The 17,500-nt window shown below is 47.7% G+C and overlaps 2 protein-coding genes across 2 annotated transcripts in view; both read left to right on the top strand.

Annotated features, from left to right (window-relative positions):
- LOC135814766 (uncharacterized) overlaps positions 1 to 11,190 on the top strand; it is a 23,333-nt gene extending 12,143 nt beyond the window's left edge. The window contains exons 5-7 of the mRNA XM_065327936.1: positions 3,505 to 3,530; positions 4,787 to 4,818; positions 9,330 to 11,190. Coding sequence (XP_065184008.1) covers positions 3,505 to 3,530; positions 4,787 to 4,818; positions 9,330 to 10,521 — 1,250 coding nt within the window. The 3' untranslated portion in view covers positions 10,522 to 11,190. The remainder of the gene's footprint in view (positions 1 to 3,504; positions 3,531 to 4,786; positions 4,819 to 9,329) is intronic.
- A 5,338-nt stretch (positions 11,191 to 16,528) lies between these two features.
- LOC135814764 (uncharacterized) overlaps positions 16,529 to 17,500 on the top strand; it is a 7,891-nt gene continuing 6,919 nt past the window's right edge. Inside the window, exon 1 of the mRNA XM_065327933.1 lies at positions 16,529 to 17,112. Within this exon, the coding sequence (XP_065184005.1) occupies positions 17,055 to 17,112 (58 nt within the window). The 5' untranslated portion in view covers positions 16,529 to 17,054. The remainder of the gene's footprint in view (positions 17,113 to 17,500) is intronic.

Here is a 17,500-nt window from a genome sequence, read left to right as displayed (position 1 = left end):
TGAAACCCTCCCGCAAGAAACATGTCGCATTGTTGTTGTCGTTCGATTTTTCCTCCTGGACCTGTGTGTATGGCCTGGAGGTCTTGCGTAGTTAGTTGGTTGTGAAGGACAGATGCCATCATGAAATAGTACATAATTGCTGGTTTGGTGGAGTTAGTGAAACCACGTCTCTATAACTACCCTGCAAAGCAAATGACGGGTGTGTGGAGATTCCCCTTCCGAGGTGTGCAGCGACACAAAACAAACCCTGACTTTAGAGTATAGTGTTTGTCACAACATTGTCTCTCTCCGTACTGTCTCTCTCTGTACTGTCTCTCTCCGTACTGTCTCTCTCTCTCTGTACTGTCTCTCTCCGTACTGTCTCTCTCTCTGTACTGTCTCTCTCCGTACTGTCTCTCCCGGTACTCTCTCTCCCGGTACTCTCTCTCTCTCTGTACTGTCTCTCCGCACTGTCTCTCTCCCTCCTGTCTCTCTCCGTACTGTATCTCTCCGTATTGTCTCTCTCCGTATTGTCTCTGTACTGTCTCTCTCCGTACTGTCTCTCTCCGTACTGTCTCTCTCCCGGTACTGTCTCTCTCCCGGTACTGTCTCTCTCCCGGTACTGTCTCTCTCCCGGTACTGTCTCTCTCTCTCTCCGTATTGTCTCTCTCTCTCTCCGTATTGTCTCTCTCCGTACTGTCTCTCTCATCTGTATTAAGCGGGATTCACAGCTTTTTTTGCGATGCGACACGCGATGCGACGTGATCTGCGACGGACGCGTGCGATGCGAACTCGCGAAATACCATTCACAGAAGAAATCAGCGATGCGACAACGCCTTGCTGATTTGGCGCGAAGTTCAATGCAGGTGGGTACGTCACCACGGTATTCGCGTGGTTTGGTACAACTTGTACAAATTTATAGGCAACTCTTGAGAACCTTTGTACAACTTTGCTGTAGAAAAGGTCAAAATCGTACGCCAAATCGCTTGTCGCATCGCAAAAGTTGAGCCAAGCTCAACTTCTGCGACGGCCCAGTTGCGGCAGTTGCGTGGGGTGTGAGATGGCTGCGATTTGGGGACTTCCCGGTTTCGCGGCTGTTGTATCGCGTGTCGCATCGCAAAAAAAGCTTCTGTGAATCCCGCTTTACTGTAAAGTCCACTGCAAACGCCCATGTCGCAGCAAACGCCCACCCCAGCGAGTCCATACTATGTTCGTCTTTTTCAGGTCAGTAAAGCTGTGCAAAACCGTCATGAAGGCTGAATGCGTAGGAGAATGACTGTAATGCCTATAAACTGCCTGTGTCTTACCAGGGCAGGAGGCTCTGCAAAAGCGATTGTCATTATCTTGCATCAAAGAAAACTTCTGTCAAGATATCCTTTCATTCGATAGATGAGTCATCTTTGTATCCAGTGGTATCAGTTCGTTCTCCATATGGAATGCCGTAGAATCTATCTGGTTTTCAAATCATAAAATCTCTGCAGTTCCACGATGTCGCGCTGTCTGAATGCAACAGTGATTCACCGAAGATTGGATTGTTTTGACGAAGCGTCACTCAGTGACTTTCCCGGCTGCAGTACTGCAGTTGCAAGGAGAACAGGGAGAATGACACCGAACCTACAGCTACAAAGTCGCTGCTAACTTGTTGAAAACTCTGAAGTGCTCAAGAAAAAACCCTTGTCGTTGCGCGTTGTGTGAATGGGAAATGATTGCTTGAAACACCGTCAGATGTGTATTTGGTCCCTGCAATGCTATGTTCTTCCTACCTTGTTATTCGAAAGAAACTCCTGTTTGGATTTGCGAAATAAAACAACCAACATCATCATTATCATCATCACTATGAGCTAGCTCGTAGCTAGTGCCTGAAGAGATTTTGAAACTGGAAAGTGGACATAGTTTACCGTAGCAAAGCGCTCTTCGCGCTACGGTGTGAGATGCACTTTCGTACGATAGCTGTGACAGTGCGTAGGGGCCAGCAGATCTTGCAAAAATGGGGTGGGCGTTTGCAGCAGACTTAACGGTTTACTTATTGTATAACATGAATGTAGAGCCGAAGGATTTATGACAGGGAGACAGGGACACATAACTGTTCGCTATAAAGGGTCAATTTTGTATGGGTTCAAACAGGGACATGGACAAGGGTTCGCTATTATCACGAAATACGCTATATGCGAGTTCGTTATAAGTGGAGTCGACTGTACTGTATATGTGTGCATAGTATGGTGTTTGTTGTGATATTTTTGGGGGGCGTTTCTGGGGGTGGGTGGGTGGTTCAAGAAAGAAACGCCCGTTAGACGTCTCTAAGTAAGGCTGTGTTTACATGAGGCGTTTCAACCCGGGTTGAGTTCGACCCGGGTCAGATTTCAACCCGCCATGCACACAAAATGAATGGCGCGTTTACATGACGCATTGCGCTTGACCCGGGTTGAAATTTCGCCCCGGGTTGATTTCAACCCCCCCCCCCCCCCCCCCCTCACCTCTTTTGTCTATCGTACAGACTTTCAACCCGGGCTGAACTCGACCCGGGTTGAAATTTCTCATGTAAACACAGCCCTAATACATGTACGGACGGCCCCTAAGGGACCGACCATAATTATCAATCTTTTACACAAAACGAAAAAAGTTTCTTTTATGGCATATGGGTGGGTCGAGGAGAGTTATGAAAAAAATTAATAGCTGAAACATCAATCCATTCTAGCTGTCAAGTCAATATATTTTCGTGGGGGGGGGGGGGGGGGTCATAACTAAACTTTTTCATTTTTGTGAAAATTATCGATAATGCCGGATGGCCCCAATAAAATAAAATCAGTTTTTGTCTTGTCCCGCAACGAATGGACTCCTGTGTGGCTTCCAGGCCCTTCCACTTTGAGCAGGCATTGCGACCAGCGGCTCATCATGGTGTGAGATTTGAACCTCCGGACTATGTGACCCTGTAATCAGCTGCTAAACTCTGCAGAACTCATGTATGCTAAGCATTAACATGGCACATGTGATTACAACAATGAAATAAGGCTCCTGATAACTCCTGATTGATCCGTGAATCACTGATAATTCTCTGCAGTTCCACGATTTAATAATAGTGTGTTAATTAATGTTGCAAATGAAGGATCCAGAGCGGGATTCGAACTCAGCACCCCTGTCTTTCCGGCATAGTGCCCTACCGATTAGGCTACCGGGGATCACAGCCTGTTTGGGCGGGGGAGCAGTGTAGCGAGAAGGAGCCACGGGTGTGTGTGTGCGTGTGTGTGTGTGTGTGTGTGTGTGTGCGTACGTGTGTGTGTGTGTGTGTGTGTGTGTGTGTGTGTGTGTGTGTGTGTGTGTGTGTGTGTGTGTGTGTGTGTGTGTGTGTAATCCCCGATGGCCTTATTGGTAGGGAACAGTCCCGGAGGGACGGGTGCGGGGTATGAATCCCGCCCGTGGATCCTTCTTTTACAACATAATTTCGCTGCTCACATAACAGCAGGAAAGGCAGTTTTGAAATCAACTGAGGGAATTATTTTATTTTCCTTTTCCCACAATTGCCTGCAGAAGCTACGAACCCGACTCGGAAAACCGTAAGTTTTTTTTAGAGGAAAGGGGTGGGAAGGGGGGGGGGGGGGGCTCAGCAGAGGCCAACATCTGCTTCAAAGTGCGGCACTAATTTGAACTTGCAGTTCTTGTGCAGTAAAATTTAAAACAAAAAACCAAAAAACCTCTTCATGCAATGGAACGTCCAGAAATCTAAGCCCGAGTCGGTTGTGCCAAAAATCAATTTCGTGACAGTTAACCTCCCTGCTGTTTGCGGGGAAAATATCCCCGGTTTCGGGTCGTACCCAGGGTATGGATAGGCAGGAGAAAGAATTGCGTCAAGCAACTGTTGGATTATGCCAGGCAAGTTCAATGTTCGTATTTGTTTGCAATGGCAACCGGGAACCAATTTCATCCTCTTTCCACCGTTGTCCGTAAATCTTTCAGGATGATCACTATCGTTTGAGTCACTGGCACCAGAAAGTCATGCAAAAGTTGCCTTGCCCAACACCATTGACGAACAGTCAGAATTCTCAACTAACTTGACCTGTGGACAAAGCATTGTTGAGTAACAGGGATTTCCCCTTGAATCATGCTGATTCACCCCAGCATACTTCCAGTATGTGAGCCAAATGAAAAAAATCAAATGATCTATTCAGGGGCCATCCGGCATTATCGATAATTTTCACTAAACGAAAAAGTTTAGTTTTGACCCTCCCCCAACCACCCACCCACCCACCCACCCCCTTCCACGAAAAACATTGACTTGACAACTAGAATGGATTGATGTTTCAGCTATCGATAATTTTCAAAACGAAACTCTCCTCAACCCACCCACCCATGAACGAAACTTTTTCTCTTCGTGACAAAGATCGATAATTACGGACGGCACCTAAAGACACATCGACGAGCAAGAGTGTGACTGGTGGAGAGAGAATTTCTGTGGTTATGTACACGTACATGTATGTCCAGCTCCGGGACCATTTGAACTTAAAGGGACTTTTTGAGGTGCCGTAGCATTGGGTTTGTGACATCGGTGATGTTCACTTGCAGCTCATTCTGCTCTGCTGGTGGACATCATTCTTTCCAGGATGCCCAGTATTATGAAAAACCGGGTGATTGGGACTAAAGGTTTGCCCCGGAAAAGGTTGTGAGGTATCGCATTTCTGTGCTGTAATGCCAATTGAGACCGACCATAAAGAACTTCTGTGAGTTCCATTGTGATTGCGTGTGTGTGTGTGTGTGTGTGTGTGTGTGTGTGTGTGTGTGTGTGTGTGTGTAAATATCCTGTTATGGTGTTCAGGTCCCCGACATACATCCCTTACACTGGAGAAGGTACGTGTAGTTTGGGCGCACACTGCTGTTGTTAGGCATCTCTGTGGTACTGACAACACATACAGCCTAGGGGCCATCCGGCATTAGAGAGGTTCCACACTACGTGACGGTGAGCAACTTTACGTAGAAGTAACTTCTCCGGCCAAGGGTCTCGGATTCATCGTTACTCGTGTACGCCGGTACGAAGGAGAAGATAACATGTGCATCCAATAGGAAAGCACCTTCGAAAACGATAATGGAGAAAATTGGAGATTGAGATAGGACATAACAATAGTAAAAGCAGTGCACCTTGGAAATATGAAGATAGAGAGAACTGATAATTGCATAAGGTACTATGACTGGGAGAGACAAGGTTTAAAGTTGAGTGAAGGGGATCCGAAAGGGGTAGAATGGGGGCTGGAGTGCGGTCAGTATATTAGGCTGGTGTGTTGGCCTGGATGGAGAGATCGTAACCTGTCTATGGCCCACTCCCACTTGCTGTGCCGCAAGTGGTCGTTGACATGTTTCTTGAAGGTGTGCATACCTCTGCGAGAAGGGGGAGACTGCAGAAGTGTAGGTGGGAGCTGATTGCACGTTGCGATAAAGGAGTGGTGAAATGAGTGGAATGTGTTTGTTTCGTGACTGAGGAGGAAGGATACTGGCGAGTTGTGACGGGATTATGTGCTATAGATCCGGTTGTCTCACGAGTAGACATGCGGCATTGCTGTGCGGCTGCTGCTGGTGGCAGAATGGCTTTCAGCATTTTCGGACCCTGTAGCTTATACAGGAAACAGAGCCCTGCTACGGTGCGTCGAATGTCGAGGCTTGGGAAGTATGATCCGTCTCCAGTTACATGTGTATGTGTAGTGCACGGCGCAGTGAGACGGGCCAAAGTGGTGGAGGCCGCGCTCATCCACACAAACATGCCATACTCTAACACAGGGCGGACAAAGCCACAGTACACAATTGTCCGGTGCTTTGGATCTAGCACGGCTGATGCCGTACGGAGGAAGCTGAGCCGCTACTGTACGTAAGACTTTCCGTAGACCGACTACGTATCTTACTAACGTAATTATGTTATAATACTAAAACTTTTCGTTTTGTAAAAACAATCGCTAACCCTGGACGGCCCATTTGTCACGAATTCCATTTTAAATAATTGCGACAAGAAAACGTTCTGGAATATTTTTTTAATATTCACATATTTGACGGAAAGACGCAAGCGGGAAGAGTCTGAAGAAAAAATTGACTGTCACCACCAGGACTCGAACCAGGGACCTTTGCTTGAGGCCAGCGATGCTCTAACCACTGAGCTATGGTGTAGCTGTCATCCCAGCAGTGACCGTTCAACACTTTCTTCAGTCTTTGTAACTCACGCTTCATGTGAATCCACACAGGTGGGCGGGACGCCGCCCTCACTGTAACCCACACACTTCACTTACTAACTAGCATGCGGGGAGCCCCAAGTAATAAAATATTCACAGGTTTGAGGGAAGTCAATATATTTTTCGAAATATCAATCCATTCTATCAGAAGAAAGTGGTGGACATCACGCAACTGCATTGTAAATAAAAAGGGGTTTGTCAACTGACAACCGCTCTATTTAGTTGCTATTCACTCTTTAGATGAAAATTCTTTTATTAAAGGGGAAGTTAAGGCTAAAATCTAAATTTCACCAGTTGTAGTCTTCGGGGTGCTGAGTCGAATGGTCGTGGTCCGAGGAAGCTGAGACGCTCCCTTCCTACTTTAATCCCAATCGAACTTGCGCACTTCCACCGAAACTGGGTGACTGCGCCCTACTAGATGGGGATTTGTATGCAAAATGTCACTAAAAGTGCCATTTCGTTCTTATAAAAGCACGGATGACCGCGATTGACCCATATGTTGTAGTCTTTTGGACGCTGAGTCGACTGGTTTTGGTCCGAGAAAGCTGCGATGCAGCGTTCCTCCTTTATTCCCAATCGAACCTGGTTGAACAAGCGGTCACGTGCTCCTGTGTAGTCACCGCGCCAGCAGGCGACAATTTTCACACCAAGGTTCAACTCGAGTTCAACTCGAGTGACAGGACTGCACCCAAAAAAGGTCAAACAGGCTGTAAGTTGTACCCTGCAGGCACGGTGACCAGGTGACTGGTGTACGACTAGTCACCCATCGTCAGAATGTTTTCATCTAAAGAGTGAATAACAACTAAATAGAGCGGTTGTCAGTTGACAAACCCCCTTTTATTCCCGTAGGTATGCAAAAGACGTTACTTCAGTAAATGTCTGGTGCTAGCCAGGGTCCACACAGCTTTAATTCCGTGTTTGTTTGTGTGTTTGTGCCGTCGGCATGCCTGGCGCTATTCCGTACCTGTCACGTACCTTACGATCAAAGACAGCTGGCCACAATATTCAAACAGGGCTTTCAAATGCAAGATCATAACGTGAAGCAACTTGGAAGAATGAGTATATATGCGAAGTGTATCGGGAGAATGCATGCGGGGCGATAATGCGGGTTTGAATCCTAGGTTCTGTCTTGAAAAATAGGAGAAATGAAAAAGTTATAACATCCCTATGCTTTTTTGCCTAGGTCATCAAGGTGGTAGACGACAATGATGTAGCCAATCAATGGAAAACATTTCCATCAGCCTGTAATAACATGCATGATGAGCTAGGCAAAAAAGCATAGCGCAGGGCCCTGAGCTCCCAAGCTCTCTCGTTTATCAATCCATTCTAGCTTAAAAAGCTAGAAGGATTGATACTTCAGCCATCAATATTTTCAAAACGAAACTCTCCTCAACCCACCCACCCATAAACAAAACTTTTTTCGTTACGTGTATAAGATAATACTGGACGGCCCCTAATGTTTCTTCAATGCTGTGGTAACCCGTATGTTATACATCGTCTGTATTTCACCCAAGATTCGGCAAACGCATTTCAGAAACTACAGTTGCGCTCGGTGAAATCCGGCCCAAAGTGCACATTTGGCAGCCAGAACTTGCACGGTCCTTGACGCCCCGGAAGTGGCACAGTCAACTTCGCCAATATCAACTGCGGATATAACGACAATTCGTGAATAACGACAGAATTTCCATGCCCAGAGCTAAGTCCCATCTAACTGTAGTACTTCAAGTACATAATATGAGACTTCGGGTATAAGGACACTTCGCGAATAAGGACACTTTTCTGATGCCCCGCCGAGTGTCGTTATACGCAAAGTTGACTGTACACACATATGCAAATACAGTGATGTAATTGGACCTGGTGCAGGGCGCCAGGTTTGCAATTTGTGTCGGATTTCACCCAGCACAACTGTAGACGGCTGCTGAACGTGGGCCGAAGGCAACCGTTTCGAGGCTTGAAATTCGCGAATTTTAGGAGGGGCAAAAATGGAATGGTCTAACAAATTGCATACATGCAATCGATGCGCCCATATCCAGATGTACCGTATTTGCCGGTGTACAGTGTGCACTTTAGATGAGCTGTTTCAGGCCCCTGATCGCAGGTGCGCACTATGCTCCGAATATGAGAATACATGCACTTCGAAAGGTAGTGCGATTTATCAAACTACTTTCGCGAAGTTGCCAACCTCTGAGTCTCTGATGCATTTGTGCTGTCTTCTGCCAGCTACACTGCAAACGCAAGATGGGTATGATATCCCATAGTTAGCACATGCATTATACAAAAGTCCACGTTTTTAACAATTTTATGATAATTTCGTCCATGGTCGCACTATAATACAGGTGGAATCCTGATAATTTGAACCCCAAAATGCCAGGAAAAAACTTCTAATTATCCGTACATGCACCCACAACGCAATATTGTATGTCAAAATGCTCTCATGGTCACGCAGAGCTGCGCTATGGACCTTAGACACAGATTTCACGGATACTGAACTGACCGGCACAGCCTGCTCATGCAAACTGACCTGACCAGTACAGTGAACTCTGAATTTCACTTTCCTAACTTCGAATTATCAGCACAAATACCACACATTTTCTATGTAAGTGGAATCCGTGGGACTTCTAACAAGTCCAGTTCGAGGTTCGAATTATCAGAATTTGTTTATGTGGGAATCGTATTGATAGAAATCGGTCCTGGAAAAACTTCTAATTAAGTGGTATGTTCGAATTAAGCCATATTCGAATTATCAGGATTCCACCTGAACTGTCTTTATAATCCTTGATGTTCTCAAGTCTGGGCTGCGCATTATACTCCGGATATACCTTGGATTGCCAAAACGTTGGTAAAAGAAAAAGGGGGGTGCACGTTATACTCTGGCAAATACTCTACATGTAGTTAAAATGCAGGGCGCGCACCTGCCTCCGAATTTCGAGTCCGCGCAATGGCCAATAAAACCTACGGTCAACCTTACGAATAACAACATTCGGCCAGCCACAAGAATTACGCTGTTATGCAGTGGCTATTTGGAAAACATGACTGTTATGCATCTAAAATTGCTGCAGCGGTTTTCAGTCATTGCCTACGTGTTTTTGCACAGCGTGGTTTATGTGTCTGAATGCGGCGGCTCTCCACCACTGTGTATGTGTGCAGGGATGACCAAGAATCTTTAGCCTACCAGCTAGCACCATCGAATTGCAGCCAGTGGGACGCCGTCAGCATCAGTACATCTGCTCCAACTGGTCATCATGGCATCACCAGTGGTGTTTCACACCAGCAGCAGAGCATCGAGTATAGTAGTCCCCTGGAGTATAGTAATCCCCTCGAGTATCTGGTGAAGGCGTGTGCAGAGGTTGATAAGGCGCCCTGTGCAACGACGGATGGTGCGTCTGCAACGTTACCAGTTTCTACTTCTGTCTTTACTCCATCCGTGGTCAACGTTGGGTCGCTGGTTTCTGCAGCAGCTCTTCCAACTCCTGCCAGTGTGCCTAATGTGGATGTGTTGAGTTCGGCCGCCGCTGCCACCGCCGCCGGCGGTGCAGACTATCCTGGCTCTAGTGCACACGACTATGTAGAAGACGTGCCTGTGCGGCGGAAACGTGGTGGCGCAGGCCGCAGGACATCTCGCACTGAAGCACAGGCCGCGTCGGGCACGTCGGCACGCACCGGCGGCTTGCGCAAGGATGAAGCCAGCGGTATACCTGTGCGGAAGACCGGAGCCACGCAGTTAATGAAAGCGGCACCGAATGCGAAAATTCCCTTGCGCAACAACAACCGCTTTCCTACATGTATGACGCCGGTCCAATTCTTTGATAGCAACTTTCCGGATGTTGCAGAAGGCAATTCGTACACTGTCGTGTCGAATAGCTTTGATCACGCGTACCTGCCAGCTTCCAGCAATGTTTCCCTAGTCCATGTGCACAGCCGGGGATTCTCCGATGAGCACTGCTATGCGCAGCCTGCGTCGCAGCAGTCATCAAACTCTTCACACCCCCGTCCACGCCGATCCTTGGCTGACCTGACTGCTCTACCCAGCCTGAGTCTTTCTTCCTCTGCTCCGCAGTTGAGAGACCCAATGTCTTTCAGCTTGCAGTCGCTGCCTTTGCAGCCAGTCGCTATTGAAGATGCCAATATAGTGTCACAGTGTTCATCTCATTCTGCCCCTGATCTTAGCCTGCAGCCGAGGACCTATCCGGATATGAGTTCATACAGTAGCACGCTGAGCCTGAACCTGTTGGCTGCCACCGCCAATCCCAACCCAATCACACCTGTTGCTGCTTCTGCTGCTGCTGCAAGTGTATCTGATTACGATGAAGCGGTGTACGGTGGCGGCAGCTCACTCTGAAGTGCTTGCTATCAGGTGGTGTGTCTTATCGCTGATTTTGCGCACGGCGGCCGTTGTCTCTCAAGCTCCATGTACATGCGCCCTGGCTTCATCATTGTGTACATCAGGTATCGCAAAACAAAACAAAAGGTTTATACGTGCACATTGTATCCATAAGCTCTATATGCAATTCTATTAAACTTCCCTTCTGCGACTGCTTCGTATCGGATATGTAGATTTGAAGGTTTTTATCTAGGTCTTTTCCCATTTTTAGCATTTTGGAATTCTACTCCCCCCCCCCCCTTCCCATTGTATTTTTTTGTAGTATGGCATTAGTGTCTTCTACTTCACTGGCTGTTTCTTTCGGTGCACACTCCTCTATTTTTACTGTCCGTTGCACCGCTTGGATATCGTTTAGAGCAGCCCTTGTTTCTCCTCCTCCGTCTCGCCATATTTTACAACACTACTCGCTGTCCAATCTGAACCCAAATCTGTAGCTTATTTTTACTCACTGTTTGTGGAGGTGCACACTGTGTATAATCCCGATTTGTATCACACAGAGTTGCTCTTTCTGTTCTCCTCTGCTTTGCTGGGTGCTTGTCAGACAATGCTATTTGTGGGCATTTTGCCGATCATTTTCTATTGAGACACTATAATTGACCATCATGCAACGAAATTTACACACCCACACACACTTATACTGTCAGAAACGGTTCAAGTGGGTCTCCCCGAGAGATGGGAGAGAGATTCAAAGGGAATCTCGGGAAGATGACTCGGTTGGCGATTGGAACCACCCAACGGCTAACACCCCCCCCCCCCCCCCCCCCCCCGGGACTCTAGCTGGACTTGGTAATGTTCCCACGTATGCCATGGGCTCACCACACCTCAGGAAGTGGAGGAGGACAAGGTGCAGAAAAAGGATTTCCGGCATCAGGGTATGCGTCCAGGGATCCACTGCATTTACTCCCTGCATTTACTCCCTGCCCGTAATGAAGGCCAAGTGCCAGTACATGCAATACCCTGTCCCCGGGGAAAATCGCGGAAAAAACGCGGCATATTAGAGAGGTTCCGCACTACGTAAAGTTGAGCAACTTTACGTTAGTGGGCGGGGGAAACCCGTGAATTCGCGAGTTTGCACTCTACTTACGTAAAGTTGTCTATGTAGAGTACGTAGATAGGGCTCTGATAACGCAGCTGGTCCGTAAGTGGATTGGAGTACAAATTTATGACTCTCTCCCCAGGTCGATCTGGTCGTACACTGCCGCGTTCGGAGTTGCCAAGGCCAGCTACGTGATTTGAAAACTCCGTATGGCGGAACACAGATGCGCATGCAGTTTACGTAAGACTTTCCGTAGATCGACTACGTTTTTTACTAACGTAATTACGTTATGCGGAACCTCTCCAATTTGCGGTGAATTTGCGGTAAATATGCGCTTAATATGCGGTGAATATTATTGATATGCGGCAAGTTTGCAGTTGATATGAGGCAATTTTCAGTGAGTATGTAGTGAAATCAATCAGTTACAAGTCTCTGGTGTAAGCCCTCGTCATATTTGAGTACAAAGCCGCCACGATGAGACGTTGCTGACCGAACAGTGCACTGTGTGTACGTGTAGTGCAACAAAAAACTTGAAAAAAGTTCCAAAAACGCGGGAAAATCTCGGAAAACGCGGTCTTTTAAAAAATCGCAAAAAAACGCGGAAAAAAGCGCGGCCGCGTAATCGCGAATTTCCCCGGGGACAGAATACCACCTACTAGGAGAGGGAGTTGACTCCCTGCTGAACATCTAGTGCTAGTAAGAGTACTTAACCCTCCAAGAGCGTGCAACTCACACATACCCTGCTCTCCCGACAGAATTTCAAGTTGACGTCGTTTTATGATGTAATGCTCCTCGCATTGTGATGTCCCGTATTTCCCTGATTACAATCATGTGACACTTGATTTACCGTATTATCTCTAATATAAGCACAGTCTCCAATAATAGCACGTCTCCAATAAAGAACACCTTGGGGCGGCATTCAAAAAATAAAGTGCTCAGTCTCCATTATAAGCACACTGTGTAAATTCATTATCTGTACCGGCGAAAAAACCCTGAAATGTGTGTGTCTGACATGAATTTGGCATGGCAACAAGCCTCTGAAATGAGGTTGAAATAATAATGGAACAGTCTCCAATAAAGGAACGTCTCCATTAATAGCACGGGGCGGAGGTACATTGAAAAAATAAAGGACCGTGCTTATATTAGAGATAATACGGTATATAAGTCGCACCCCCATTTTCAGGTTTGAGCCCTAGTGTTTCAATATAATCACTTCTGTAGTAAGTCAGGGAGTAGCAAAATACCGCATTTACCACTCCCTGTTATGTTACGGAGTGTGAACGTATCACACGCGCTCCTTGAACTAGTTTGTACAGGATAAAATCGGGATTTATCAGCCACAGGTCCAGGATAAGTAATACTTGTACAGTGCACATTGCATCACAAAAATGACGTCAACTTGAAATTCTGCCGGGACTGTACCCACAGTGGAGTTGCACACTCTGGTGGAGTATGTACTAATTGTTACTGAATTGGGCTGGTAGAAGCACATTTTTATTCGGTCGCTACGTAAAAGACTTTACATAGCGCTTTATTTCATACATGTGTGTGTGTGTGTGCGTGTGCGTGCGCGCACGCTTGTGTGTGTGCATGTGCAGACCCGCCCACATCATGGCCCGAACCGGCATTGGAGGGATGTTGTGCAGCAGGATTTCCGCACAATAGACATACCCAAGGAGCATTGGTGTGGGCTTGCGCAGAACCGTGGGGAAAGGAGGCAGTTGTGCCGTCGTCTGAGGCCTCAGCGGATGGTGGTGAAGGAAGTCCGCTGTGTATGTGGTCGTGCCTTCTCCCGCCCTGAAGATTTAAAGAGATATTCTCGCTTCTGCTCTGTCTGACACCGCTATCATCCTGACTGTGGATGGGCGTTCAAGGTTCAAGGGTATGTGTGGTGTGTATGTGCATGTGTACGTGCGTGCGTGCGTGTGTGTGGATAGGAAAAAGGCTTCACTAGCACTATTGATTACACAAGAGTTGCTCTAGCCGGACGTAGTCCATCGGTGAACAGGTATGTATACCGTAAAGTCTTGTATAAAAGCCGCGGCTTCTATGACTTTCTTGGTGAAATTTTGCAGGCTTCTATATGAGACAGGCTTCTATACAAGACAGGTATTTCTATGTATGTCAACACTAAAACCAGGCTTATGTGTGATTTGATGGGCCCAAAATTGCGGCTTCTATTTGAGGGCGGCTTCTATTCAAGTGCGGCTTTTATACAAGACTTTACGGTACTTCAAATAGAAAAAAATTATAATTATAGAAAGTATACAAGAGAGAGAGGGGAAGCTGTGTTGCAACTCCGAGTTTCACGTAGTCCCGATCATCAGTTGCCTGATGATCGTGACCACGTGAAACTCGGAGTTGCAACACAGCTTCACCTCTCTCTATCTATCTCTCTCTCTCTCTCTCTCTCTCTCTCTCTCTCTCTCTCTCTCTCTCTCTCTCTCTCTCTCTCTCTCTCTCTCTCTCTCTCTCTCTCTCTCTCTCTCTCTCTCTCTCTCTCTCTCTCTCTCTTGTGTGGAACGCTCTGCCCTATATGGGTATTGAGCACTCTTCGGACAGTGGAGCACGCTACTTTATTATGTAGAAAGTATAGAAAGCCGTTATCAGATCCACTCTGATTTAGCCACCCACATTAGTAGCAAGTATTACCTTCACGGGCGGCAGGGGTAAATGCAGTTGGATCCCAGGACGGATACCTTGATGCCGTCAATGCCTTTTTTTACACCTAGCTTGTCCTCGTTGAACAATGGCAGGTCAAGTGGCCCAGATAACATGCCAGGGGAGCTGCTAAAGTACTCACCTGCCCTCGTCTACTCCAATATCGCCCAGGTCCTCAACTCTGCCGTCGAGACAGGCCTGCCCCTGAACAGCATCGGTAGTGGGTCGCTTATTCCGTTACAAAAGCCTGGCAAATCAAGGGGACCAGTCGCTCACCTACGGCCCGTGGTTTTACTCACAGCGCTCAGGAAGATTCTATCATTGACTGTGCTGCGGAGGATCAACAAGGACGTCAACAACTTCGTTGCACACACACAGAGTGGTTTCCGCCCCAGCAGAAGCACCACAGATGTTGTGTGGTCATACCGATGGTTGGCGGCTCGATGCCAACGCTATCGCTGTGCGCTGGATATCCTAGGCATTGATATGTCAAAAGCGTTTGACTGTATAAGCAGGCCACGGCTCATCTCGGTGCTGGGATCGTTCTTGCAGCCGGATGAAATCCGAATGATCAGTTACCTCCTCCAGGACACCGTACTGCGGGTTGTACTCCCATCCGCTAAGGGCCCGTCATTCCCCACTCTCCGCGGCACACCCCAAGGTGACTCGTTGTCTCCTGTTCTTTTCATTGTGTACCTTGAGGGTGCGCTGCGTGATGTCCGGCCTCTTCTTCTACCACGTCCCCCTGCCGATATCTCCCTGGGGTTACCAACTGAAACTGCCTACGCCGACGATATGGATTTCGTGACTACTGATGGTGAGAGGCTGCGGACCCTCCTTCCAACCATATCCAACAAGCTCCTCGAATGGGATTTGAAAGTGAATGAGACCAAAACAGAGCACACGCACATCGAACGGCACACTGATCGCATCGAGGAGGAGTGGCGAACCACCAAGAAACTCGGGTCCCTATTAGGTGATGCCGAGGATATGCTACGGCGACAGCAACTGGCAACTGTTGCCTTTGGTAAACTGTGGACGCTGTGGATCCGTATGTCGCTAGTTTCGGAGGATCTCCGCATCCGGCTCTATAATGCCTTTGTACTCCCTGTACTCTGCTACAATTGTGCAACATGGGCACCAACGAAACAGCAGCTGAGCCGTATTGAGGCCTTCCACCGAAAACAGCTGCGGGCGCTAATCGGCATTGTGTTCCCGAATCGGATTAGGAACGAGAGGCTCTATGAGCGTACCGGCGCGGTTCCTCTCGGCATTATCATCTTGAGAGCTAGGTGGAGGCTCTTTGGGCACGTCCTCCGGCTCCCGGCTGACTCCCCACCATCACTGGCCATGGGAGCGTACTTCGCAGAGCCTCGTCCAGCGGGCTGGAGGGGACGACCAAGACACACACTACCAACGCTACTACAAGATGATGCCAAGCGGATTGGACTTTCCTTGTCAAGCAAAGTCGATCTGGAGGCGTTCCGTGCTCTTGCTGCTGACCAAAGCGGTTGGGTGGGCATCTGTGCCTGAGTGGTGTCAGCACCCTAGTTTTTGTCTTCTTTTCGCATATTTCTTCTTTTTCTGAAACTGTTGTGGTCTTTTGTATCTATTCGAAGTGGCTTATGCGAACATTTTTGGCTGGTTTGCATGATTTGCAGGCCATGCTGATGTCTACGCGAACAAGCACATAATAATAATAAATAAGCTTGTCCTCGCCCACTTACTGAGGTGTGGTGAGCCCATAGCTTCATAAGGGTGGGATCATTTCCAAGTCCACCCAGAGTTTAGGGATTTCTGGGGGTGTCGACCGTTGGGCGGTTTTCCAGGCTGAGCCAATCGAGTCATCTTTCCAATATTCCTTTTGAATCTCTCTCCCCTCTTCCGGGGCGGGGGGGGGGGGGGGGGGTGGGGAGGGGAGTTGTATTGTCCAACAAGGCCAATTCCCCAATTACAACTGCGTTAGTCACTGGGTTATTCTTAGTAGATCTACTCACCCTATCACCATGATCACGGTGATGGTGCAGGCTATTGTAATATTGGTGGATCCATGGAGTATGCCGGATACACTCCTAGTACAGACTACACTACAGTACACTGCACAGCCTAGCCAGGCAGTTGAAGTGCTGATGCATGGTCATGAATACAAGAAAGTCATGATGATGGTGTTGGACAAGGCCAACGCAGCAGCGATCTAGTGCTGATGAATCCGGAGGTAGATCTACAGGTTGTCAGTGGTCCCATCGATGAACCAGCTGTTGTAAGAAACGGCTTGGAATTAATTCTGCCACACAATGCCACTTCGTTAGTTCGTGACTTACCTGCTTGTCTTCGCCATCCGGATATCCGGCGACCTGAGTAGGCTGAGAGCTGTCGACACGTCCGTAGCCGGCATAGCCTAGTCGTGGCAGTTGGCAGGCGAACCGTCGCGTTTAGCGTTGGAGTGGTAATCATCCTGGTTGTAGCGGACGGATGCTGTCAATGTCGCCGAGCTGTCACTGAGGCTCACGCGTGCGCCAACTCCGAATTTACTGACTGTTGTTTGAACCAACGCCAATGAAGGACTTGGGAAACTGCCAATTCAGTAAGGTGAAGAATTGCTTGGCAAGGAGAGGAATCGTCATTGTGCGCTGCGCTGACCGGCAGATTTCGATAGCGTGTCTTGACGCGCGAGATGGCTACGTTCGAAATAATTGACGGTGGATGTACAATTATTTTTCTGGCCTAGCTAGAATCCAATCCGTTGACCTCCGCTCAGGCCATTGCCGCTGCGCCATCGGTTAGCATTCTGACCATGGCATCGGCACAGCTAGTACAGCGGAGAAAGCGCATCCTTATAACAGGCAGCAACGGTAGGGGTTGCACGTAACTCGTTGAGCTAGCACGTCCACGCACTTTTTTTGTAAAATGCAGTCACGAAGATGTACTACTAGTGAAGTACACGCTGTATACAGTTTTGGTCTAAAGAGGACTGAATAGCTAGGCTACAAGTAGTGTGATCGCACCCAGTCGCTGTGAATCAGGACAAATACAATAATAATTATTATTATTATCTCAAAGCAGTATTGAGGAGTTTGAATGGCAGCTAGCGTGCTACGACGCAGTGATCACCATGGGCTACAGTTATCAATAGGCTTTTTTTAATTTAATTAAATAGATAATTGTACGAGTACTAGGGTAGCTTTTTAATCATTTAAAAATCATTTTCTGTGCAGTGGTTTCATGCATGTCCTTGGTGGC

Source organism: Sycon ciliatum, chromosome 4 (assembly GCF_964019385.1).
Source record: "Sycon ciliatum chromosome 4, ocSycCili1.1, whole genome shotgun sequence".
Classification (NCBI taxonomy): domain Eukaryota; kingdom Metazoa; phylum Porifera; class Calcarea; order Leucosolenida; family Sycettidae; genus Sycon; species Sycon ciliatum.
The sequence above is the reverse complement of the archived record's forward strand: the minus strand, read 5'-3'. Positions and strand labels throughout refer to the sequence as shown.